General features: G+C 39.7%; 1 protein-coding gene across 1 annotated transcript in view; it reads right to left on the bottom strand.

Moving 5' to 3' along the window:
* Window positions 1–25,282, bottom strand: part of STAB2 (stabilin 2) — a 75,292-nt gene that overhangs the window by 29,120 nt on the left and 20,890 nt on the right. Inside the window, exons 20-36 of the mRNA XM_063308724.1 lie at window positions 24,829–24,906; window positions 24,197–24,295; window positions 24,005–24,112; window positions 22,270–22,401; window positions 21,129–21,257; window positions 20,027–20,083; window positions 16,861–16,950; window positions 15,978–16,173; window positions 14,634–14,729; window positions 13,878–13,923; window positions 11,582–11,658; window positions 9,773–9,898; window positions 7,933–8,006; window positions 7,329–7,400; window positions 4,555–4,674; window positions 2,156–2,203; window positions 1,915–1,998 (exon numbers count right to left, since the gene is read on the bottom strand). Coding sequence (XP_063164794.1) covers window positions 1,915–1,998; window positions 2,156–2,203; window positions 4,555–4,674; window positions 7,329–7,400; window positions 7,933–8,006; window positions 9,773–9,898; window positions 11,582–11,658; window positions 13,878–13,923; window positions 14,634–14,729; window positions 15,978–16,173; window positions 16,861–16,950; window positions 20,027–20,083; window positions 21,129–21,257; window positions 22,270–22,401; window positions 24,005–24,112; window positions 24,197–24,295; window positions 24,829–24,906 — 1,632 coding nt within the window. The remainder of the gene's footprint in view (window positions 1–1,914; window positions 1,999–2,155; window positions 2,204–4,554; window positions 4,675–7,328; window positions 7,401–7,932; window positions 8,007–9,772; window positions 9,899–11,581; window positions 11,659–13,877; window positions 13,924–14,633; window positions 14,730–15,977; window positions 16,174–16,860; window positions 16,951–20,026; window positions 20,084–21,128; window positions 21,258–22,269; window positions 22,402–24,004; window positions 24,113–24,196; window positions 24,296–24,828; window positions 24,907–25,282) is intronic.

Below are 25,282 nucleotides of genomic sequence, written 5' to 3'. Positions count from 1 at the left end.
CGGAAGCAAACTGGTATCCAATGCAGCTCACGTAGCAAAGGTGTTATGGGCGCCCTTCTAGGGGTGCCAAAAATAGCCCGCGCAGCTGCATTCTGGACCAGCTGAAGCTTCTGGATACTCTTCAAGGATAGCCCCATGTAGAGCGCATTGCAGTAGTCTATATGGGAGATAACAAGGGCATGAGTGACTGTCTGAAGGGCTTCCCGATCCAGGAAAGGGTGTAACTGGCGCACAACACGAAGCTGTGCAAAGGCCCTTCCGGCCATGGCTGCCACCTGCTCTTCGAGCAGGAGCCGTGAGTCCATGAGGACCCCCAGGTTACATACCAGGTCTGTCTGGGGCAGTGCAACCCCATCCAGAACTAAAGATGACAATGTCCTGGATACGGAGGAACCCTTAACCCACAACCACTCCGCCTTACCACGGTTCAGCCGAAGGCTGTTGTTCCCCATCCAGACCCCTACAGCCCCCAGGCACCGAGAGAGGGCAGTCACAGCATCACTTACCTCACTTGGGATGGAGATATACAATTGAGTATCATCAGCATATTGATGATACCTCATCCAGTGGTGATGGATGATCTCACCCAGCGGTTTCATGTAGACATTGAATAGGAAAGGAGAGAGAACCGAACCCTGTGGCACCCCACAAAGGAGGGGTTGGAGGTCGGATCTCTCCCCCCCTATCACCACCGACTGGGACTGGCCCTAAAGGAAGGAGGTGAACCAGCACAGAACTATGCCGCCCACCCCCAACTCCCTGAGCCGACCCAAAAGGATACCATGGTCGATGGTATCGAAAGCTGCTGAGAGATCAAGGAGAGCGAGGATGGATGCACTGCCTCCATCCTGCTCCCACCAGAGATCATCCATAAGTGCAACCAATGCTGTTTCTGTCCCATATCCAGGCCTGAAACCTGACTGAAAGGGTTCTAGATAATCCATTTCCTCCAGAATCTTCTGGAGTTGCAATGCCACCACTTTCTCAACCACTTTCCCCAAAAAGGGGAGGTGGGAGACTGGACAAAAATTATCCAGTACGGTAGGGTCCAGTGATGGTTTCTTGAGGAGGGGTTGTACCAGCACCTCCTTAAAGGCAGTTGGAAACACCCCTTCCCTCAAGGATGTATTAACCATTGCCTGGACCCAGCCACATGTCACCTCCCGAGCTGCTTTCACCAACCAGGAGGGACATGGATCTAATTGGCAAGTGGTGGCATTTACTGTCCAGAGGATCCTGTCCACTTCCTTGGGTCCAACAGGATCAAACTGTTCTCAGATAACATGGTAAGTACAATCCCTTGGTATCTCCACAGACCCTGCCTCACGCTTGGAGTCTAATGTGGAGTGGATCCGAGGGGTTTTGTCTTGCAGATGCTCCGAAAACTCCTCTGCACGGCCCTGTAGGTGGGTCACTGCACTCACCTTCCCCAAAAGGGATTGAGTGATTTTAAATAGGGCTGTTGGGTGGCATTCTGCAGATGCAGTAAGAGCGGAGAAGTATTTGTTGTAACAAGTTGTTGCATTGGCTGGTATTCTGACCCTGCTTCTTTTTTTCTCCCTGGTAATTCTTTTGGGTTTCATAGGGAAAGAAAAGTGGGTTAGAAAAACACTGTAAAATGAACACAGTGGACCGAGGCTAGAACAGACCTGGGTACAACCTTTCTCAGTCTATAAAACCAAATCCAAATAGTGGAGATTATTGTTTCCTGGAAGACTTATTTGCATTTACTTAAATTCTATAGCACAGTTCTGAATAAGATGGATGTGGCAAGATTCCATACTTCTCCAAGGTTCTCTTATCCAAAAGGATATGAGATTCAGTAGCCCATTCTCTGGAATTATTTGCTGTTTAGATAGGCAGTAAGTCCTTAAGAATGTCCCATCTAGCATCAACATGCTTTTGTATACTTACTTTTAATTCAGCTAAAAGGGCTTCATTGGTTGGTACAAAAACAGTGAAAGGGCCTGATCCTGAAACGTCTCTGACCCCAGCATCCTACAATAATGGAAAGCAAAATGCATATTTCAGCCAATATGTATTTCAGGCACTTTTATATCCCCCAGAACACTACTGAATCTGAAAAAAAAATTCCTCTTAAAAATGCCTTGTACAACTCAAGACACTGGGAAGAATTGCCCTATATCTTTCTTACCATTAGCTGTCCATTAAACCGAGTAGTATTGAAATTCTTTGAAAGTTCCTGTAATAATAACATTAAATATATTAAAATAGTAAAAAAAAATTATTTTATTTATTTAATTCATTAAATTTATGTCACCACCCATCTCCCCCAGTGGGGGACTCTGGGCGGTTTACAATAAAATGATACTAAAAACATATCCATGTAATTTACCACTAAAATATAAATAGAAAATGAATATAAAATCCAAGTGGAGATGGAACACAATCACTAAGGGGTGCTATGGCGCCAGCCACCCCCAGGTGGAGCTATCGCTCTCCCCTTTCCAAGCAAGGTGGCAGAACCAGGCCTTCAGTTTCTTCTGTAAGTCCGAGAGCGAGGAGACCCGTTTCAACTCCAGGGGCAAGATATGACTACTGCAATGTGCTCTACATGGGGCTACCCTTGAAGAGTATCCAGAAGCTTCAGCTGGTCCAAAATGCAGCCGCACAGGCTATTTGTGGCGCTCCTAGAAGGGCGCATATAACACCTTTGCTACGCGAGCTGCACTGGGTGCCAGTTTGCTTCCGGGTCCAATTCAAGGTGTTGGTTATCACCTTTAAAGCCCTACATGGCATGGGGCAGGCTACCTGAGGGACCGCCTCTTCCCCGTTACATCTACCCATCCCATCTGATTTTGCAGAGAGGGCATGCTGAGGACCCCATCGGTAAGAGAATTCCATCTGGCAAGGTCCAGGAGGCTGGCCTTCTCTGCAGTAGTGCCCACCCTTTGGAACATCTTGCCCCTGAAGGTGAGGCTAGCCCCATCACTCCTGGCCTTTTGGAGAGACTTGAAGACCTGGCTCTGCCAGCTGGCTTGGGGCAGGGAGGAGAGGAGTCATGCCTGGGGTTGGCTAGTGCCTTGAAGCACCCCTTCCATGTGAAGACTGAGTGAGATACAGCCATCTGGACTTTAATTTTATTTATATTATTAATAATATGTAATTTTATAATGTATTTTATATATTTATTGTTTTACTGAGTATTTTGTTGTAAACTGCCCAGAGTCCCTCTGGTGGGAGGAGATGGGCGGCGACAAATCTGAGAAATAAATAAATATTCCAAAGGGCGGGCACCACTGCAGGGAAGGCTCGCCTCCTGGACCCTGCTAGATGAAATTTCTTTGCTGATGGGGTCCGTAGCATGCCCTCCCTGCCTGACCGGGTGGGGCAGGTCGATGTTATGGGGATGAGACGGTCCCTCAGGTACCCTGGTCCCACGCCATGTAGGGCTTTAAAGGTAATAACCAACACCTTGAATTGGACCCGGAAGCAAACTGGGAGCCAGTGCAGCTCGAGTAACAGAGGTGTCACATGGGCTGATTTTACAGCACCGGTAACTGTCCGTGCAGCCACATTCTGGACCAGCTGAAGCTTCTGATGTTGTCCAGTAGCACCAAAAATGTAAGTATATGAAACTATTGCAGAAATAATTTCCATAGCTTAGTAAGAAAGAGTTAGATCTGAGTTATGTTCAGATCTGTATGGGTCAAACTATCTTAAGACATATATGGTGCTGCTAGATATCAGTGACCATGCTAGAAAATGCTAGGCTGTGGATATAATGGTTTTATAGGGAAGCCTTTTAGATGGCTTTATTGTACAGGGTTGTGAAGTACTTAGCTAACATTACTGTTCTCTGCTCCTATTACTGTATTACACACTTTATAACTTTTATTTTAACAAAACTGATTGCCATCCCTAGGTGTGTGCAATTTCACTATTTAAGTACATCGAAACTGAACGTTTCTATCATTTCGTAAACATGGGCGTGAGGACTACTTTAGAAAAGGACAATAAAAATTTAAAACATGTGCAGCCTGTCTTTTGGCTACAAAATACTTTTGAAAATGAATGAATGAATGAATGAATAAATAGCTAGCAGCAGTGGTTTCCACTTGCCCATATAGATCGATGCCAGGCCGACTTGCAATTGTCCTCAACATTTCACATTTAGAGGATCCCTGGAACTCTAGATTTGGGCTCTAAGTTTGGTCTAGTGGTTAAGGTTCTGGGCTAGAAACCAGGAGACAGAGAGTTCTAGTCCCGCCTCAGGCATGAAAGCCGGCTGGGTGACCTTGGGCCAGGCCCTCTCTCTCAGCCCAACTCACCTCACAGGATTATTGTTATGGGGAAAAGAGGAGGAGGGACGAGTATTAGGTATGTTTGCAACCTTGAGTTTTTATACAAAAATAATAAAGGTCAGATAAAATTAAAAAAAATAATAAACTCATGTGTTTTCCTGTGGGATATGTTGCTATATTAAGGGCTTGTAGCCATTGTCAATGCAGAGGCCATACTCTGGTGTAATTTGGCCTGCTGCTACTGAGCACCAACACTGATCACCAATTTTCAATAAGAAAGATATCTCACCATGAAGATGTTACCTCTGCAAATAAACCCATCTCCAATGTAGTTGGGTTTACAGGTGCAGGTCCTTCCTGACTGCAAAGTATCATTGCAGATGGCATTTTCTCCACATCCACCGTTATTCTGATTAGAGGGAAGCAAGCAACATCAGCTGACATATACTTTATCTCAAATGAATTTTAGTACGATTTTCAGGGTGTAATCCAAGGGGAAGAGCTGCCAGCCACAATGAAACTGATTTAAGATTCCACTGCTTTGAATGGCATGTTACTCTCTCATACTGTACATACAGAAATTAATACTTTATTAGTAATGAAGAAGGGATGAAAACCACAACTCTGTTGGTTTTCTTGGTTCCTCTTTGGTACTGCAAGAAGAGTCCCCGTAGGGCTTGAGGATGAGTGAACAAGTATGGAGAACTGCTAAGGGAGACTTTTTAAAATTTGAATATCAATTGGGCAGGAATACTGGGTAAATGCAACACAGTTCTTTTGAAACAGAATAATCCCCTGAAACAGATCTGGGATGCAAAGTGCATATTGTAATTGTATTTCAATTATTTTATACAAATTGTCTGGGAAAGTCTTTCAAGGCAAGACAAGGCAATGAACAATGATAAAATTGTCAATAGTGGGATCTACAACAAACATACTCATGCCAAAATGATGACAGGCATGTGTTGATGCCACCATGCAAATGCTGTCCTTACTTAAAGTTGCAGCATTTGTGTGATAATGTTGACACACACATGGTCTTTGGTAGCCCTTCCTTCACCCCCACCTATACCCAGGATTGTCAGTTAGAAACCAGCGGAATAGCCATCCTTGCAGGAAATTGTTACATATTTTACAAACTTCTACATTCTGGAGTATTTCCACTATTCTACATCGTATTTCTTTATCTTTTGTAGAACCTGGCTGCCAAATTTAAGAAGAAGAAAAAGAATGGTATCTAATGTGAACTGCAAGCAGAAAAATAGTATTTCTGAGACCAGAACCTTTGTATCATCATACCAAGGAAGATATCTGAGTGCATTTTTACTGGAAGATCTATATAGGCTATGGGAAAAAGAGAACCTATTTCCTTAAAGCTTTCTGTGATGTTAACTCTAACAAGGACAAGTTGCATGAAGCATGAGAGGAATACAGGAAGAGTTTAAAAATCATGTCATAATTTAGACTTTTAAATAAAATTCTGGTTGCCAAAGCAATTGGTAAAATGAAGACCATACAAACAAAATTAAAAAAAATTAATACAAATGGGGGAATAAGTCCCTTCCCACTTTTGATTACCACTTGTCTTGACTTCCAGGAAACACTCTGAGACAGGGATCTGGTCTCTAATGTTTTATTGGTAATACATAACAGTAATCCTAACAAACTGAACAAACATGGGAAAACCCAGCCATATAAACCCCGCAGGTTAAGGCGGTCCCACTCTGTGCCTCTTGGAATGGCTCACCAATTCCTCAGTGCTACGCATGCGCTTAACAGTCTGGAAGGGAGCCCCCTGCTCGCCATCCTTACTCATGACACCACTAAGGGATTCTTGCAGATTGGGATTCAAAAATAAGGCAGCTCAACCCTCAAATCAAGCAAAAGAGACCCACCAGTTTTAGATTATGCCCATACCAGAGCTGATTGAAAGTAACTCTTGTAAATACATTGGCTTTGCCTGTTCTTTGTTGCTCATGCATACAAAGACCAGCAATGAAATACAGGAATAGAAATGACAGGATGAAAAAAAAGAAGAAGCAAAAATGTTGAATTGTGGGTAAGAGTGGCAACTTGCCACTTGAAAGCATCTTTACGCATGGGCAGGTGCTCCAATTTGCTTTTCAAGAAGAAAAAGTAAAGCAGAAGTCTACTGGGTCAGACTCAAATCCTATCTTATCTAGCAGTGAAGGTAAAAGACACTCAGGACCAGCCAGGTCCTTGGGGAAGCAGGAGTATCTGCAGGGTATGGTAAAAAATGTCAAGAGGGCCACATGCAACACTTATAAAAAACAAGTGGAGCTTCGATTGCACTGTTGTGGCTGCCATCTTGATTTCGTGACCACATCCTGGAAAAAGGACTTGAATGTTCTTGTTTATGTTTTTCAGTAAAACCCAAACTATTTCCAAACTGGAGGGAATAATTAGACATTGTGATTAGCAACTATGAAAGTTTTATTGTCCCTGTTTGTGCTTCTGTGCCAAATGAAGGATGCAGAGGTGAAGATGGTGGAGAGGACAAGGGCTGGATCCCTCCTTCCCGCCACCTTCAAGCAAATGGGGAGGCAACAGGAATACAGGTCTGAGACCCGGGCTGGGGGAAAGCACAACAAAGCAGCTTGTAGGCGGGACCCAAGACCAGAACATTTCTGCGGAAAGTTTCTCCAATGTATAGTGTGCCCCCCTGTGGCATTGCTTTGCTTAAGAGAAGCATGAGGGGGGAGGAATGAAAATGAAAATATTTGGGATGGCGGTGGCACTCCCAAAAGTAAATTTGTTGGATGATTTTTTTGACACAGAAAGACAGAAAGAAAGGCAGTTAATTTCAGTCGCATTAGCTTCGTACCATCACCCCCGGAATCAAATTCCTGGCCTTATCCTAGCAAATCTTAGAGCAAATTAGAGCAAATGTTCTCACATCTCCTTACAGCGCATATGCCAGTGAATGCAGCCAGTGTAATGGTGGTTAAAAGAAGCTGCCAGTTCTTGACTTGTAATAGAGATGGTTGCCTGAGAAGTAAAGGATGTATATGAAGGACAGTGCCAGTCAAAGGCTAGACTTACCAATGTGCAGGGACTGATATATGTGCATGTTTTCCCATCTCCAGAATAGCCGTTTAAACAGTTACATGCTGCCTGTCAGAATAAGGAAACAATCCAGGTTAAGAGAAAGGGCAGGATACCATTTTATTCCCTGATCCATGTCAGTGCTAGCGATCACTCTCTCCTGCTTGCTCCTCTTTACGCCTCAAGCCTCCGTGGTCCTGTTTCCAGTTTTTCTCCCTACCTGTCTAATCACTCAGGGCTCCAAATGGTTAGATTATATCTGACCTCCTAGTTATGTGCTTGTGTAGGCCACCTAGTTCAGCAGAGACCATATCTTTTTTATATCATATTTATCACATTCCTTTGGATGAATATGATCCAAGGCTCAGTTCCTGGCATTTCCAGTTAGAAAAGATCTCAGATCTGAGGAAGCAGATAAGGTTTCAGCTTTAAATGCCAGAGAACCACTGTCAATTAGAAGGAAGGACACTAGGCAAAATGGACAAGTGCCCTAACTCATTTGAGAGCAGCTGCACATAATTATATTGTCAAACTGCAGCCTGTGATTTGCCACTATTGCCCCCTGCAATGTAATGCATGATTAATATAAGATACTGTTTACCTCGTTGGGTCCAGTGTGAGTGCACTCTGCATTTTTATCACATCCTCCATTCTTCTGCAAGCAGGGGTTGATTTCTTTAGGAGATCAAACAAGAGGGGAAAAACCCATTTAATATTATTTTAACTTTCATGAAACTCAAATTAAATGAGCGCTGGTTTATTGTGATTATTTCTGCTTCTTTATGTAAATCCTTCTTAGTTTGGAAATGAATGCAGAATAAAATGCAGTATTTGTAATGGACATGCTACATTCTTTCTTGAGGTCTACTCTGATGTGTAAGCTTTTCCTATGCATAAAATTTTCACTTGCATGAGAGCACTTTGATACAGTCCAGGCACTATGTAAATAGTGAAATGGTTTGACCTGTACCATTTGTGCTTTCTGAATGTGCAGATAATCTCAACCCAGACCTAGACAGTGCAGCAATATTAGCAATGGATAATGCTCTCTTTGAGAGCCAGTTTGGCATAGTGGTTAAGGCACCCAGCTAGAAACTAGACCATGTGTTCTAGTCCCACCTTAGGCACAAAGCCAACTGGGTGTCAGGATATAGGACTAAGGACCATGCTGAGATCAGATGCTTTAGCTCTTGTGTTTATTGTTCTGCCCTATAACACAGAATCCCGCTAAACTGAGAAAGTATCAGTGATTCCTACTAAAAAAGCTCAGAAAGTTAAGTTGGTTCTCTTCAGGATTTCTTGATAGGAAGGTGAAGAGAATCAGAATTATCTGTGCACTTCTCCCCCTGGAGAGGGCCCCCTCTCTCTCCATCAGCAATGTCCATAACATTGGGTGACCTTGGGCTAGTTATTCTCTTTCAGCCCTAGGAAGCAGGCAATGGCAAACCATTTCTGAAATCTTGCCAAGAAAACTTCAGGGACTTATCCAGGCAGTTGCTAGGAGTCAACAGTGACTTAAAGACATCCCCCACAAAAAAATTCTCTTCAGAAAACTAGTTATCCCCACAGCAGCTTTTCCCAGCCAAATTAGTGCTTCAGCTCTTAGATCTTGCTTGGAATTCTGAAAGCTACCATCCCAATACCTCTAAGGCAGCCTTTCTCAACTTTTTGACCCTGGAAGAACCCTTGAAATATTTTTCAGGCCTCAGGGAGCCCCTGCACATTCAGGCTCAAATATAGGCCAGGAGTTAACCAAATTATTATATTTGTTTTATGTGAAAGCCTGTATATATTCACTAACAGTGTTCTTAAACTGAAAATAAAGAATGAAGCTTACCTCTTTAATGTGAAGTTGCCCGAATTTGAAATACTTTTTAAAATAAATCGTGATCTCCCAGGGAACCCCTAGTGACCTCTCTTGAAACCCTAAGGTGCCATGGAACCCTGGTTGAGAAATGCTGCTCTAAGTGATATGAGGTTGGGAAAAGGAGCTTCACTGTGTTGTCATCTTGCCAGCTGCCTCATGAATAGCATGTATGTATGTGCATACAGTATGTATATGTGTCTATATAAGCAAACATATGCAATAAATTTATTTGTCATATTTGTCATATTTCGTTACCACCCATCTCGTATTATAATGACTCATTTACTGATAAAAAGTGACTTTGCATGACATCTTATATGATTCCAACTGATTAACATGAATGTGTGTGCTGTCTCTTTAACTTATAGGTTTCAACTTCAGTTAGCACTAATTAAAATGAGATGCTTAATTACAGAAGAGCTGCTAATTGTGAATTGTGATTAAATGGGAGGAAAGGAAGGAAGGAAGGAAGGAAGGGAGGGAGGGAGTGGCAGACATTGTCATGTTAACCAGCTGGAGCAATTTCATGTCATGGAAATATGCAAGATATGGTAGACATAAAACAAGCACTTACCAAAGCAGGCAATTCCATCTCCAGAATAACCTGTTCTGCAAACACACACTCTGTTTCCTGGAGTGGTACGTCTACATTCTGCTTTGGCAGAGCAACCTCCATTGTTGTTCTCACATGCATTAATAACTGGAAAAGCATGCAGAATTGAAGTTATGCTGCATTCCTTGCACCACTTGAATACTTTTAGTTTCAGTAGCAAATTTAAATAGGTCAAATTTAAATTTAATTTTACAGAAAAATGTCTTCATAGCAAGCATACTGTATCTGTGTTATATAAAAGTGAACAACTTATTTTGTTCCTTATGTGTATACAGTACTTAAAATACAGGTATACAGTTGCTGCAGACTGGCTGACCATTTCTTTGCCAATCAGGATAACCCAGAAATTGTGGGATGTTATCTTTATAGGAAAACTAACTGGCAGGAGATTTCTCAAAGGACAAGTTTATTGAGAGGTGTGAGAGGTGATCTCTCTGGGTGGGCAAGGGAGTTGCTACAAGCTGTGTGGATGAAGAATAAGAGATTTTTAAGACACAAAGTCCGAGCATGATGAATTAGCTACAAGCAGGAAATATGATGTAGGGTTGGCTACTCTGTAAGAATGTCTGTGGTTTTCTCTACTGATGTGCTACTTGCTTGTTTTCAAAATGCACAGCTACTACAAAAACTAAAGAAAAAAGACCATCATTGCAGAGATTATACTTTTCCCAATCATGTTGCACATATCCCATAGGTACTTTATCCAAGGTAGAGAGAATGGAGCAGAACATAATTTCTGTGCCTATTTGGATATGTCTGGCATCCAGTGATTTCATTATGCTACCAAATATATTTAAACCGATTAGAAATTTTTCCAGACCAACAATCCTACCATGTAATAGCACTTTCTTTTGTGTGATGTATTTCAGTCTTTGTGAGAAGAAGAGAAGACCTACCATCAAATTACCTCACTGCATTATTGGAGTCCTGCAGTGATATAGATATACAGGCTGAGAAGACAGTGGAAATGAAGATGGTATGGGCCTTCAGTGCCAAATGTGAACCTGAGATACCAAAGGAACCAACCCAAGACCAAAGACTGTAGCCCCTTAATTTATATCTAGCAAGGGATAACATGCTTACTTCCATGAGCTTCATACTCCATATAGATCTCTATAGTCTAAACCCCATTAAGGCTCTGCACTCTTGAACTTTTTAGCACGTGGAAATATCTAGTTGACCTAGGCTGATCTTGAAAAAATATATGTAGGTTCAACTTGATCAGTACTCGGATGTGAGACAACCTTGAAATCCCAGGGCTAAATACCATGTTGCTAAGATAATGTAATCAAAAATTGACTCAACTCAAGGAATAACTTTCTATTTTTTTTCTTGCTTAGTGAAAGAGAATCTGAGAGGAATACAAGAACCATAAAATGTTTCAGGTTTCGCTGGATAATGTACTTGCTTCCTGAGATCTGTCCAGGGTCCTGAAAGGTCTGCTACTGACCACAAAGTAAGGTTTTGATTTCAAAAATCGCCTGCTTTCTGCCTGCCCTCTTCTCCAGACCACGTGCCGGACTTCTAATGATTCACAATTAATTGTCAGAGAGGAAACATTCTCCAGCATCTACTAGCTATTCAGAGTTTTCTTTGGTTGAATGTTAGTAAATCAGTATTTTTTTAAAGCTTATCTTTAAAAAAAAAATCAGAAATTAGTTTTTAAAGTAACTCATTATAATATACTAATTCCATCTCCTGCTATATCAGCTTTTTGTGAATGTCAGGCCTAGATCACATGAACTCTTAAGCAGAATGAATCCCACTTACCTGTACAATATGTACCGTTCCCTTTAAACCCAGCTGCACATTTGCAATATGCCGGACCAACAGGATTGAGAAAGCAGCTAAAATAGAAAATCAAGACAGATTACAGCTTGCAATGGATAAAAAAGGAATGGCATGCTTGGAAAATCTGTTCATTGGCGTCAGATAAATTCACTTCATTGAGTAGGGCCATAATAAAAGTCTACTACATATGCTAAAAAGAAGAGGTGTATATCTAATTAAACATCAAATGTGCAAATGGAAAATGCTTTCTTGATTAAAAGCAGTTGTCTGCACACTGTACATATTCAGCCTGCAGCATGAGAAACATTTGGCTGTTGGTCTAATTTCAAAAGTAATTTGCAAGTGTCACTCTCTTGTGCCTGATAATCACCTGCTGGATGGGGAGAAAAGGAAGGCACGGAGAGGTGGGAGAGAAGGGGAAGGAGAAAAAAAAAGAATTTACATGACGCATTTAACATTAATACATCACCATCCCACACAGCTCATTGCCATATTTGATTACTTTTCTATGGTAAAGTGTCCTTTCCAAATCTGAAGAATTGCCATTACTGGTTGGAACTGAAATCAACAACCAACCAGAGGAATAGTGGATGCTCCAGCAAGACAGATTTAGCATATCTTATGGACATGTTCAGGACAAAATAAAAGTGGGGGTCGGGGTGTGGGTGGTGGTGGAGGTGAGGGACTTCATTGGTTAATGTTGCATTTGACCCAGCTCATTCTAAAATGCAGCCACTGGCTTAATACCCAAGAGGGATTGCAATCCTCAACAGGAAAATATTCCCCTGATGTTATTATGTTACTCATTTTGTTATGGATGATTTATGCCACTTCAGTCATTTGGACAGTAGAGCAATGGCTGGGCATCTAATGGTTTCCATCTGGTTTGGGCTACATTTCCCATCAACCTCAGACAGCATGGCCTGTAGTTGGGAAATACGGAAGCTGTTGTCCAACAAAGCTGAGAAGCACCTGAAGCACCTGAAGAAAGCCTTCAGCCTATTTACAATCATTCTTACATAAATTGCAATTCGGGATCTTATTTTAATTTTTATATGTTCTTCTTAAACAGGCAAGGCAATGCAGAAACCATTCTTTCAGAGATGCTTTTTTTTTTAAAATCAGTCTTTCAAAAGGTTATAAAAACTGGACTTCTTGATCACTTACTGCAACCTCCTACTGCCTAGTAATCTATAGATGGCAAAAACGGGTGGATTATGGGAGTTGTAATCCAACATGTCTATAGGGCAGCAAGTTGTAGAAAGCGGCATTACCAGACACATGAAATGAATACTCAAGACAATAGCCAAATAAATCATGTAATTTATAATAAGAGAGTATTTGTAAAAAGCTAAGGCAAGCAAGCAATGACTGGAAGTTTCCTATTTAACAGAATACCAGCTATGTCACTACTTTGACACCTATAAGCTATGCTAACCACCATACCAATTTTGCTCAGTCCACAGGAACTAACAATCTCCAAAAGGACACTATTATTTCAATAATTAACTAATAACTATGCCCACCCACCCCAACCTAGTTACTGCCTATTGTCACGAGAGCTTTCTCTTCCCTCCCCCTTTTATTTCTGTTTTTTTTTCCCAAGACAGTTTCTGACTCCTGGCATCTGCCTGGATCAGTCCCTGCAGTTTTCTAGGCAAGGTTCTTCAGAAGTGGTTTGCCATTGCCCACTTCCTAGGGCTGAGAGAGAGTGACTGGCCCAAGGTCACCCAAATGGCTTCGTGCCTAAGGTGGGACTAGAACTCACCATCTCCCAGTTTCGAGCCTGATACCTTGATGTCAGCCCTCCCAGTTAAACCAGACAAGAAACACAACTAGATGAACTAATTCTCCTTCATTGTAAGGCTACATTAACAGAATCTTGCAAGTCTGAAAGTACAAATCTCCCGTTGTCCCTATTTACTGCTTGATCCTTAGGGAGGGTCCTTTCTAAGTTTCTTTCTCTTCCCATTACTCAGTTGTGGGCTCCTCCCTGTTTTATCCCTAGGCAGCATCTCTTCCCCCCGTCTTCCAAGACCATTCTCATGTTCCATTACATCTAACCACTACACCAAACTGGCTCTTACTTTAAATTACTTCAAATTAAAATTTATACCTAGGGGAAATATTAGAGTCCCTTTTGGGAGATGGGCAGTAATAAATTTGATTAATAAATAAATAATAATAAATAAAAATTAGGGTTAGGCTCAGAGTCAGGTATAGGATGGTGAAAATTCAGTCTAATTCTTATTAGCTAATTTGATGCAATACATACTTGGCACTGGTGTGGCAGGTATTGTTGCACTTATCATCTTTGATTGCTGGGGAAGAGAAAAAATGTTTTTGTTAGTCAATACAGTATTCTACAGTCTGAGACTGAGATCCTCTCCTTTCTCCCCTTTATTTTGTTGAGCTGAAAATCTGCACATAGAGCTAAGCGGAATGCACAGATTTTCTTGGACTATATCACTTGAGATTTGAAATGGCAAGTCACGTGTTTAAATGCTTCTTCATTCCTACACATACTCTGAATAAAACTCAAATACCACCTTTTTGCTGTTAGAACTAAGCTCACTCTTGGGAACTATTCAGAATTTATAACAAAAACAGCAGCTTTCTCCATGTATGTGTTCATTTTTGAAGCAAAAAAAAGGGAAGAAAAGAAAGAAAAAAGCCAGGCAGCAGACACAGGAAAGCAGACACAGGAAAACCAAGAAACAAATTCATGTTGTTTCTCTTGAACCTTCCCCAGATGTTTTCCTCTTTAGATGGCAGAACTGAGTATTGGCTTCTCAACCTAGCCTTCTGCCTCAAATGCCTTGTTACAGTAAATTTAGACCAGTCACTTTCTGTTGATGGAACACAAGAGGGCTATTTTGTCCTTGACCTTTGGCAGCAAAACATGTGTGTCTGGGTCCTGCATATTGTTCAGAGAATGAATTCTCTTTGAAAGAGAGAAGGCCTGCCCAGAGCTGCAGATGACACCATTACTGCTTTTAACTCTGAAACAGGATGCAGTAGTCACACTTACCACTGTCACATTTGACACCTCTCCAACCCACAACACATTCACAGCTGCCGTCTCCTTTAATACCACTGCTGCATTTCCCATGGATGCAGGGACAATCTAAAAGCAAAAGGGTGATTTTAAATGTGAATTGCTCCTAAAACAGTAGTAATGACTAGCATATGATCAGTTCTCCCTTAATCTCTTCTAGCTTTTACCATTATAGTTTATGTATGTTTTGCAGTTGCTTGAGTTATATCTTAGTCTACATTTGCTAAAAAAATGCCTAAGCTATAATATTACAAGTGTAGCACACACAACATGGTGTGAGCAATGGTGCTGTTTCTTTCCTTTCAAACCCTGGACTGAACTCTGAAGAATTGTAGCTGGTTGCCTCATGGAAATCACTGTGATCCAGCAGGCTATTTTACATGCAGTTGGTCAACATCTAATACAAATGGCAGAGTGGATCTTCAGATTTGTTGAATGATTGTTGAATCATTTGTTGAATGATTGTTGAATCTTTTGTTGAATGATTCTTCCATGAGTATAAAAGTGCACTGAATCTACTTACCAAAGGGAAAATAAGGGGTTCAGTGATCTGACTTCTAAGTGTACAGTTTGATTTGCTGGGAAATCAAAGAATATATGCAGTTGGGAAGTATATGGGCCATGAATGATACCTTTACTCAGAAATACGTATCTGTCATGCTCCCAGATCAAACGCTCCTTGAACATCTGATCAGACTTGCATGCATGAATGAAGTCGACACATGTCCAGACTTGCGAGTCGGTAGAAGTGGGAGGGGGCAAGCCAGGAGTGTGAAAGCATCTTGTTTGGGCTATCTCTGGCATCCAAGATCAAGCTGCCGGGCCATTGGAGACATCTGCACAGAACTGAACGAACTGGCACGAGAAGGGGGGCTGCATACCGAAGGAGGGGAGGGAATTGAGTTCATTGGGCTGTTTAACTTGGAGAAAGTGCAGGAACTTCCATTTGCAACTTTTTTACTGTACTGCACACTGCACTCCATTAAAGATTTCTACTTTTATCATGTATGAATTGAATTTAATGGTAAGCTGAGTAGGCAGTCTGTGAAAAACACAGTAGTAAAATGTAACACATTAGAACATAAAATTAAATAAAAGGTTGTTAAAACTTTTGATTATTCATTGATAACACTTCAGTCACTTGGATCCTACTAAATTGCTCTCCAAGGAAATCCCTCTGAATTTCACTGTGGTCCACAAGAAACAAACAAACAAAAAAAGGATTGGGGTAGAATAATTTGTTATGTCTGTCACTATGACTCCCCGACAATTACTTGGAAAACTTAGCAAGATAAATGATTCTGAAACCAGAAGTACCTTGATCACAGCTGGTGCCATATTTGCCTTCAGTACATCGATCACAAGCCACTCCCTGGAATCCTGCTTCACACTGGCAAGACCCCGTGCCATTGACGCCATCAAAGCAAATTCCATTGCCAAAACATGTATTTCCAGATAATCCTGGACACGGTTCACACTGTGGACCATAGAATCCTGCACAACATTCTCTGGTCTAAAAAGAAGTAAATTCTTTAAGGCTACTGTAATTGGAATCCGTAGAAAAGAAGAAAACCAGAGACTAAGGATAGAATTCTTGAGCTGGTTGTCAAGAGCACTTGACAAGTCTAACTCCAGAATGCCTTTCTGGAGTTAGACTTAATAATCAGTTCCCCACATTCTGTGGCTGTGTTTACCTGTTGTGCTGAATCATTGTTTATTTTAGTGTTTTTTCTTAAATTACCCAGAATCACTGTAGTCACACAACATGCTAAGTCAGTGTTGCCCAGTGCTGAGCAACCTTTTGTGGGTAGTTTCCAAAAATTTACCTGCACATAAAACAGTGTTAAAATCTGCATTATTCCTTTTAGTCAGAAGCTGAACATTTTTTTCCCTATTATTTTGTCTCTGAGGATCACATGGGGCAGGTGCTGTACATCACTGGAACATTTAAGGGGAAAAAATGCGTGGTTTAAAAAAACCATAAAATAGTTAAATTATAATATGTGTTTTTCAACTAATTGTCCCCCCCACCCAAAGAAAAGAAATTATGTCACTAAAACTTGCCATGTTGCCACTGAATTATTATGGTATGGATCTGGGGGCTCAGCATCCTGCACCTTCTGGATTTAGTATCTCAGGCTTAGAGCAATATAGAAATCTAACACTCTTTTACATGGTATTGTAGCAATAGTATACTTACAATTAAAGTTTTAGCACATTTTGACTGGCATCCAACACGCAGGGTTTTCCCAAAGTAGTTGAGATAATAGCAGATCCCCTTCTTGCTTGGCTGTATGAAAGAATAACTATTTTTAGTGAAAAAGATATTAATAAAACATCTGTTAAATACTGTAGAAAGCTATTCTAAATTTGATGTAGTATTTTAAAGGTTCTTCAAACAATGTAATATTTTAAAAATAAAACAACTCTGTTGGTTTCCATTTACACTAGAATTGAGGCCTAGTCCTGCTATGGTTAAATTCCTTAAATCAACTACTCATAACAATATTTTACAGTTTTCTTTACAAGCAAGTTCTTTAGAATTTTATGCAACAAAGATGATTATTTTTCCTGACCAGCCATCTCAAATAATCCAGAATGATAAAACAGCTCAATGAAGCATGTCTTGGATTACTTCTTTTTTTGTTTGTTTTTTAGCTCCCCATCAGAACTTTCTTAACTTGATTTTTTTAATATTTTGATTTTTGCTTGATTGGATAGGAAATGTAGTATAAGTTCTATTATATCTGACTATATTCTAGTAAATTGGTCAATTTCGGAGGGAACATTCATTCTGTTGATTCAAGGTGGTATTTAGGTATGTTATTAAAATGTCCATATGATGTAAACTGCAAACAGCTAAAAGTATGCCCATATATGGAGGGAGAAAGGCAGGTAAATATTATCTGTACAATTAAGGATTCCTTGAACAAGTGTATAATGACTCTGATTCAATACCTCACAATTTTTACCCAAGTTTATAGTGCTGATTCAATGATTTCTGAGGAACAAGTTCATGCTTTTTTTTAATAAAAGTATAGATCTTGAAAATTTTGCAAGATCAAATTGCTTATTTGGCTTTAGCATTATCATTAGAGGAAATAATAGACACTATTAATCCATGAAAACTGGGAAAGTTTCTGGCCCTGATGGTTTGATGCATATTCATCTCCTTCCTCCTCCTGGACTTTATATTGATACTTTTGTAAATATTTATTCTTCCTTTCTTCTTTCAAAATATCCAGAGATCACTGGAGGAAACAGAAATCTCTTCTGCAGAAACAATAAGTCCATCTTGATGAGGATTCAGCTTTAACCTGATTTTAAAGTTAATTTAAAAATTACTCTTACTCTGAGCATATCTACAGGTTCTTCATCACTCCATCCAACAACATAATCTAGGACAGAGATTTCTACCAGTTTACCAAAATAGACCATATTTTCCTCCCATTTTTTTTAATCCACTCCTTGATCAAGAGTTTTTGCAACTCAAAAATGTGCAAAAATTATGTAAAACTAGTTCATCTAATAAAGAAAGCAGTTTTTTGGAGTTGGGATCATTTTCATCATGGATAAGAGAGCTACTATTGCTTTTCTATTCTTTGCCTTGTCTTTTGTTGTTTTCCCAATGACTATTTTTAGATTCTAAGACCTTGAGAAAACTGCTCTTTGTACATTGATCTGCTAAAGTTGCTCTTATTCTTGCACTTGCTAAATAAATACAGAGTTGAGAGATGCCAACAGTTATACAGAATATTGAATAACTTCTTCTCATTTAAAGTAACTCTCACTGAAGTTGCTATGTACTTATATCCTGGTACATAGACAACTACAGCAGCTTTAGTCAAACAAGATAGACAGAGAAGTCCTGGAAAACACTACTGGCTTTTCTGAGATCTTTTTCTACTGAGAGAGTATTTAGAAATTTATATGTTTTTATACTCAATCCTCTTTCAAACATTATTCTCAGAGTTTTTTGAAGTTTTACCCATATTATATTTTCAGCCTTAATTCTGCATCAATATAGAAACATGGGCACAATTCAGGTCTCTGGTGCTGTTCTGATTCTTTTTTCTCCAGTGGCTCATTTGGTGTACTTCTCAGCAATATGTTAGCCAACAGTCAGCTATGCAAGAGTTGTTCTCGGGCATCCGTCCATGAATTCAATGTGAGGTGAAAGGTCTCCTGTGCAAGCCCCGAGTCATGTCCCCCCCATGACTTTGGGGGGACGCCGCTTTTGTGACGTTTTCTTGGCAGACTATAGAGCGGGGTGGTTTGCCATTGCCTTCCCCAGTCGTCACCTTCCCCAGCAAGCCGGGTACTCATTTTACCGACCTCAGAAGGGTGGAAGGCTGAGTCGACCTGAGCCGGCTACCCAGAGAGATCCAGCTTCCGCTGGGATCAAACTCGGGTTGTGGGGAGAGTTTTGGTTGCAATACTGCCACCTACCACTCTGCACCACACGAGGCCCTATGAATTCAGTAATCGTACTTATTTTCGGGGTATCTTACATGGGCCATATTTCTTAGTATTAAGGGATCAAAACAGAATTCCATCAGGAATCATACTGGATGCCAATTTGGACATTTTGTTGCAGCAGACCCATAGTAGAAGAAATGCTATCCAGATTCACAACCTGTTGATTTTTGTTCTTCCTGAGAAAAATGTATAAAAGAAGCAGATGAAGATTGCATATGCTGTTTTTGTTTTACAGAGTAGCTTAGAGCCTCTTCATGTTTTTACTTACAGCTGTGCATTGTCATGTGGCCACTCCAGCCAGTGTACTCTTTCAAGAGTGCAAAGTTGTTATAAGCAGTCTGAGTGGTTTTTTTTGTTCTTTGCTTAAGTCTGAAGAGACAATTTGGCAATCTTGCCAAATTTAGAAGTAACTGCAACCCATGTCCACTCCCAAATGTAATCTGGAAAAAAACCCCTATGGATTTTTAATTAAAAATTAGATGAAAAATAGCTGGATTGGAAATTGGTCCCCCAAAGCAGGTAATTACATAAGATAAAGCCTCTTTCCAGTCAAGTTCAGCTGTTGATGACTTCATAGAAACATCCATATAGTTTTCATAGCAATATTGAAGTGGTTTGCCATTGCCTTTTTCCTGGATGTTTTTTGACATCCCAGTCTAGTCTGTAGTCCTAGGATTTCCTGGTGTTTTCCCATCCAAGTACTCACCAGATCTGGCTCTGCTGACTTTCTTGAGATCAACCAGTATCAGCCAATAGAATAGAACTTGTGCTTATTCCTACTCAGAATCTATGTAGCTTACAGGCAATAAGGATGGATGCAGACAAATAAGGGAGACAGATTTAGATGCTACTCCCTATTTCTAGCAATTTCGTTCTCAAATACTTACAATTGGTGTACTTCCAGCAGGGCAGTTAGATACATATGAGCAGGGCACACACTTTCCCTTAAAAAGAAAACACACATTTGCAAAACAGTAGTCCCAGAAAGCATTTCTGTATGAGCATAAGAGGTCTTGCATGTGCAGAGAAGCTCTGGCAATTTCCCTGATCAATTAGCTTTACTTAACTTTCTTACAATTATTTACTCTGTGGTTTGAATATAAATTGGCCATTACCATTTCATTTATTTCTTTTTGTGTCTCTTTTGGGATCTGCTTCTCACCAAAATAAACCAAAATAAAATCATTGGAGGAAAGATGAGACCTAAGAGTCACAGTGAAAGACTGTGATCTTGGCCCAGTCGCTTCCTTTCAGTCTTGATCCACTACAACAGACTGTTGTAAGGCTGTACAAGAGGGACTGATAAATGATGTCCTGAGCATCTTGCAAATGAACAATTTGAGATGGCAAACATGGGACACTTGACATGCAAATAGACGGACTTGAGTTTGCTATGGTATTTCAAACAACAGAGTAAGTGCATCTTTACATCAGAAGTGCCCTTCTACTGTATATCTAAAGCCCAGGCAATTGTTGAGAGCATGAAATGTATATAGGTTCAAGCTTAGAAGTTGGGGAGAGGTGGGAAGAATAGGAAAGACAGCTAGGGAGCCACTGCCAAGGAAGGTAGATAAGAGCTGAATTGGTCAACTGATTAATTATCAGACTACAGCCCAGCTTTTTCTCCGTATGCTACCTGGGAATTACTATTCCAACATAGATAGATGATACCAAGATGGGAAATGGTGTTTTAATATTAGGCAGATTATATAGAGATGAATATCTGGATGGAGATATGTATATGTATATGTGTGTATATGTATATGTATATGTATGTTACTATTACAGAAACTAGACCAAACTAGATTAATAAAAAGTTCTGGGTGGCTTACATTAGACCGCTGTGTTATTATAATACTAACTGCAACATACATCATTACAATTTAGAACAAGCCAAAAATTATTTTGCTTTAAGTATATATTGAATGGTATTTTTTCAATGCACATTAATTAAAAAAGGCAATGCATGTTCAGAAGGGCGCAACTTACATTTATAATCATAGTATCATTAATATCACATCTGTTCTTTACAATTTCCATTACTCTTCCCAGTCCATGGATTATTCCTTTATCTGTTGCAACATTTGGGTAAATTATAGGTGCCTCATTTATGTAGAGCTATGCACAAAATGTTAACATATGAGAGGGATATTACTTATAAAAATATTGCTTGCATTACATTTACCCTGATCCCATCCCCATTTTGTTCAGCCAGTAAGTATAATAAAGGATGTTGCATTAGAAAACCTTGAACTGAAAGTCTGCAGCTGCAAAATTACATCTTATTCAAACCATTATATTTCTGTAAGAAAAGATTTTGTTTATTTCTGATCGCATGACGAAACTGCATATAATTTAACTGCATATGCTTAAACCACGTGATGAAACCCTACTGGATATCACTGTGCACCACTCTGGTTCTCCGAGCAGCAGTTTCCATGGGAGGGATAAGAAGCATTCTACTGTTGTAGGCAGAGTTGCAATGCAAGCCTCACCCCTTTTCTATGTGCATTGCAAGTGTGACAACTGCCCCCAAAGGGTAAAAGCATGTGTCGCAATATTACAAAATTTCTTTCATCATGAGAGCAGTGATATTTTGTGGATGCTGCTGTCTCTGCCTCTGTTAAAAAGTTTTAATCTAGCCTAGGATCTCCCCAAATGGTGACTAATAATCGTGCTGGGTAGAATGATGAGGTTATGTTCCATCATATCTGGAAAGCACCTGGTTTGGAAATTCTGGTTAAGACCATTTGGAAAAAAATACCATTCCACTTCAAAAATACAGCTTTGGAAGAAGCAGAGAAGAGACATTAAAGAGTTGACTCCTAGTTAAAGCCAAAGATTAATGTGGATTCATTTGTTCTCAATCCTACTTTCTGAATTCTCCCTTAAGCCCAGCACTTAATGCACATATTTAATGTTTACATGCGATGAGTTGCCTCATTAGCTGAGAGGGCAAATACATTTATACCTGGGCGTCCTCTTGGGGAGCCTGGCTTAAAATCCTACTTACTGAAACCCATAGAACTTTCCTGACATGGTCAATTAAGCCAATGTAAATCTTTTCTCAGAGCAGGTGTTTAGATAAATAAATCACAGCAAATGCCATAATAATTAGCACTGGCTTCACCTGAGCGTCATGAATGAAGAATCCTACTCTGAAGGACAATCCAAGCATGGTTTCCCTGAACATCCCATTATGCAGGTCATTTTTCAAGAGCTTCTCTCCCAGGATAATATGATACCGGATCTGATCTTCATTCTGTAGTTTTAGTGAATAATGGTGATTAAGTACTTTAGCAGGGTGTCAAATTTCCATTTTTTTCTAATTAAAAAATGGTTATCAACACCATACAACAGCCAGAAGATGTTATTATGAATTACCTTTTGACTGGATACAGGGATTTTTCTTTAGAGAGAGAGAACAAGTTCATGGTGGCTTGAAAGAGAGATAATTATTTACAACATGAACACACGTTCTGTAATTATAAATAGGATTTATAATTTTTCTTAAACCTACAAAGCCTATTTAATTCAAAGACTCCAATGAAAACAGTATGCAGGCCAGAGGTTATATTAATTGTAACTGTAACTGGAAAAATTTAAAGAATTTAAATATGTACAAAATATAAATGCCACATTCTATTCATAGGCTTACAATTCTAGCACTGCTTCCTTTACACGACATTTGGCAGAGCGACAAAAATAGGGTAAAAAGCTGTTTTGCCATTTTAGCAGTTGAAGGGGAAAAGGTTAAAAAGGTTAAGAGGCTTTTCCTCATCTGTATGGTTTCTCCTCTAGAAGGCAGACTCCACATTTCTTTTGGATTTAAAAAAAATCCAGAGAAATATGACTTGTCATTTGATCTAAGGCCTCCTGTTCTGTGTTCATTTTTATTCAGATACATTGGGTTTGAGAATACTAATAACAGGGACAATGGGTATACTATACCACAGGGTATAGTAATAAAAGTCAAGATGGCATCCACAATGGTGTAATCAAAGCTCTGCCTCTTTTTATAAATATATCACATAAAAAACAGGTGGAGCTTTCACTGCACTGTTGTGGACACCATTTTTTTTTACCATACTGTGTGGATGCCCCTAATATATTAATCTACTATCTGCTTATCCATATTTTAACAAAGCAAAAATGAGAAGCCATCATGTTTAGTTTTAGAAGACTATGTGATTTGTCTAATAATCACAGACTATAAGATTGTTATCAGTTTGTTGCACTGCTCCTGCTTTGCTTTATAGAATACTGACAATGTCTCTGTTCATCCATCATCCATTCCAGATTTATTAATACTATAGTATTAAAATATTAATACTATACTATTATTAATAGTATAGTCCCCTTCATCCTATTTATCAATCTTATAATCCCATTTATTCATGAACCAATTCATTTCGGTTCAGTCTGATGCAGAATTTTGGCAACCCAGAAATCGAAAAGAGCAAAGTAATCTAACTCTTCTTGTAAATTGATAACAGCACGCTCGTTGGCTGCAGAAATGTCCCAGGTGCCTTATCATGCTAATTTTATCTGGGCCCAACATCAAACACTCAAGAGACAAAGGAGAGATCAATGTGGGGTTATGCTCCAAAGGAAAGACGTAGTTCAGTCGCTTGTCCTCTAGAACAAAAGCTTAGAAATGCAGAGTTAATGCATCTCACTCAGACACTATTTTTTAGATATTCAGAGAGACCATACTATCCTTGTGCCAGAATGCCCACCAGCACCCTGGCAGTGTGTGAGCAATGGCTATTACTTTCCAGTTTTGCTCCGAGCCATCAGATAGTTAGTGAACAAACCTCTGTTGAAGATATTTTCTTAGGAAAAGCTTGGGAGTCAATACATACTAGAGATGCTGACTGTTTATTCTTCAGATAACTTTCAATGGCATCATTGCTTGGAGCGAAAACAGAGTAAGCACTTGCTGCTTCTATTTCATTTGCCAGGTTGTAGTGCTGTTAAACAAAGACAAATGCAAAATTATGAAGTAAATTGGTTTGGTTGTGTGTGGGAATTCTAATAAGAACATGAGTATTTACAGTAATGTAGCTCCTGAAAATGGAGTAATCTGGCATCTGTTCTAAGCGAGGAAGCAGTTTTGGCAATGTGTCACTCACTCCTCTGAGAGGTGCCAGAACCTACAAACACAAAAAACACAAGGTCAGAGTCAGACAATGCATTTTGCTGCAGTAAGATTCAGCCTATAGAGTACCACAGGAAAGGAAATCACTTTTTATATATTAATATATTATATATTAATCATTCAAGAGATAAAAAAAAAATCACTACTAATTCAGCAGAATGAAAGTGCTGCTATGGATAAAAATTGTGCCTAGGTTTCCAGACAAAGACAGAATGGCAAAGATTCACTTCATCCCAAAGAGAAAAAGCTTTGTGCAAATGTCAAATGTCTAACAAAATTGGCATAGTAGGCATGACATTTGGTCAAAGAATTTCATGATTTTAACACTGTATTTTACTAAAAGGAAATTGTGCTAGTGGAAGGGGAAAACAGATCAGAGTTCACAATCAGGCAATACTTGATTAGGAGTAAAAATGTTACCAAACATCATAGTGAGCAACTTGCCAAATTCTCCAGAACTTTCTCCCAGTTGGATGGTAAAGCTAACTTGGAGGTATTTTTTAAAAATTTTGTTTAGGAAGCAAATACCTTATCAATTATATGTATAATCCCGTTCGTGGCTGCAATATCACCAGATACTATTTTGGCTCCATCAATTGAAAGATTCTGGAAAAGAGACGACCAAAGGTAGCTTATTTAGATGCACAAAATTTGCCAGATTTCTAGTCAGAACTGGCTAGGTAGAAAGCTACTTTATTCCAAGGGTGCTCCTAGCCAAGACTTTTGTTATCAAATTATTCTACCTAACATCTGCAAAATGTTACATTCTCTCTGTGTGCAATCTAAATGTTCTCCAATTGCAACCTTCTGTTTCCCAGCATGTTCTTTTTTGTTTTTGCAGATAAATGGAGCACACTGGTAAAAATTCTACAAATTTTGCTGCCATTTAATGGTCATCTGGATTTTTGCATCCTGGATCTGGCAGCCCTAATTATGTAATACATTAATATTAACTATGGGATGCAACACCCCTTCACCCTAC

Source organism: Candoia aspera, chromosome 7 (assembly GCF_035149785.1).
Source record: "Candoia aspera isolate rCanAsp1 chromosome 7, rCanAsp1.hap2, whole genome shotgun sequence".
NCBI classification, from domain to species: Eukaryota; Metazoa; Chordata; class Lepidosauria; order Squamata; family Boidae; genus Candoia; species Candoia aspera.
The sequence above is the reverse complement of the archived record's forward strand: the minus strand, read 5'-3'. Positions and strand labels throughout refer to the sequence as shown.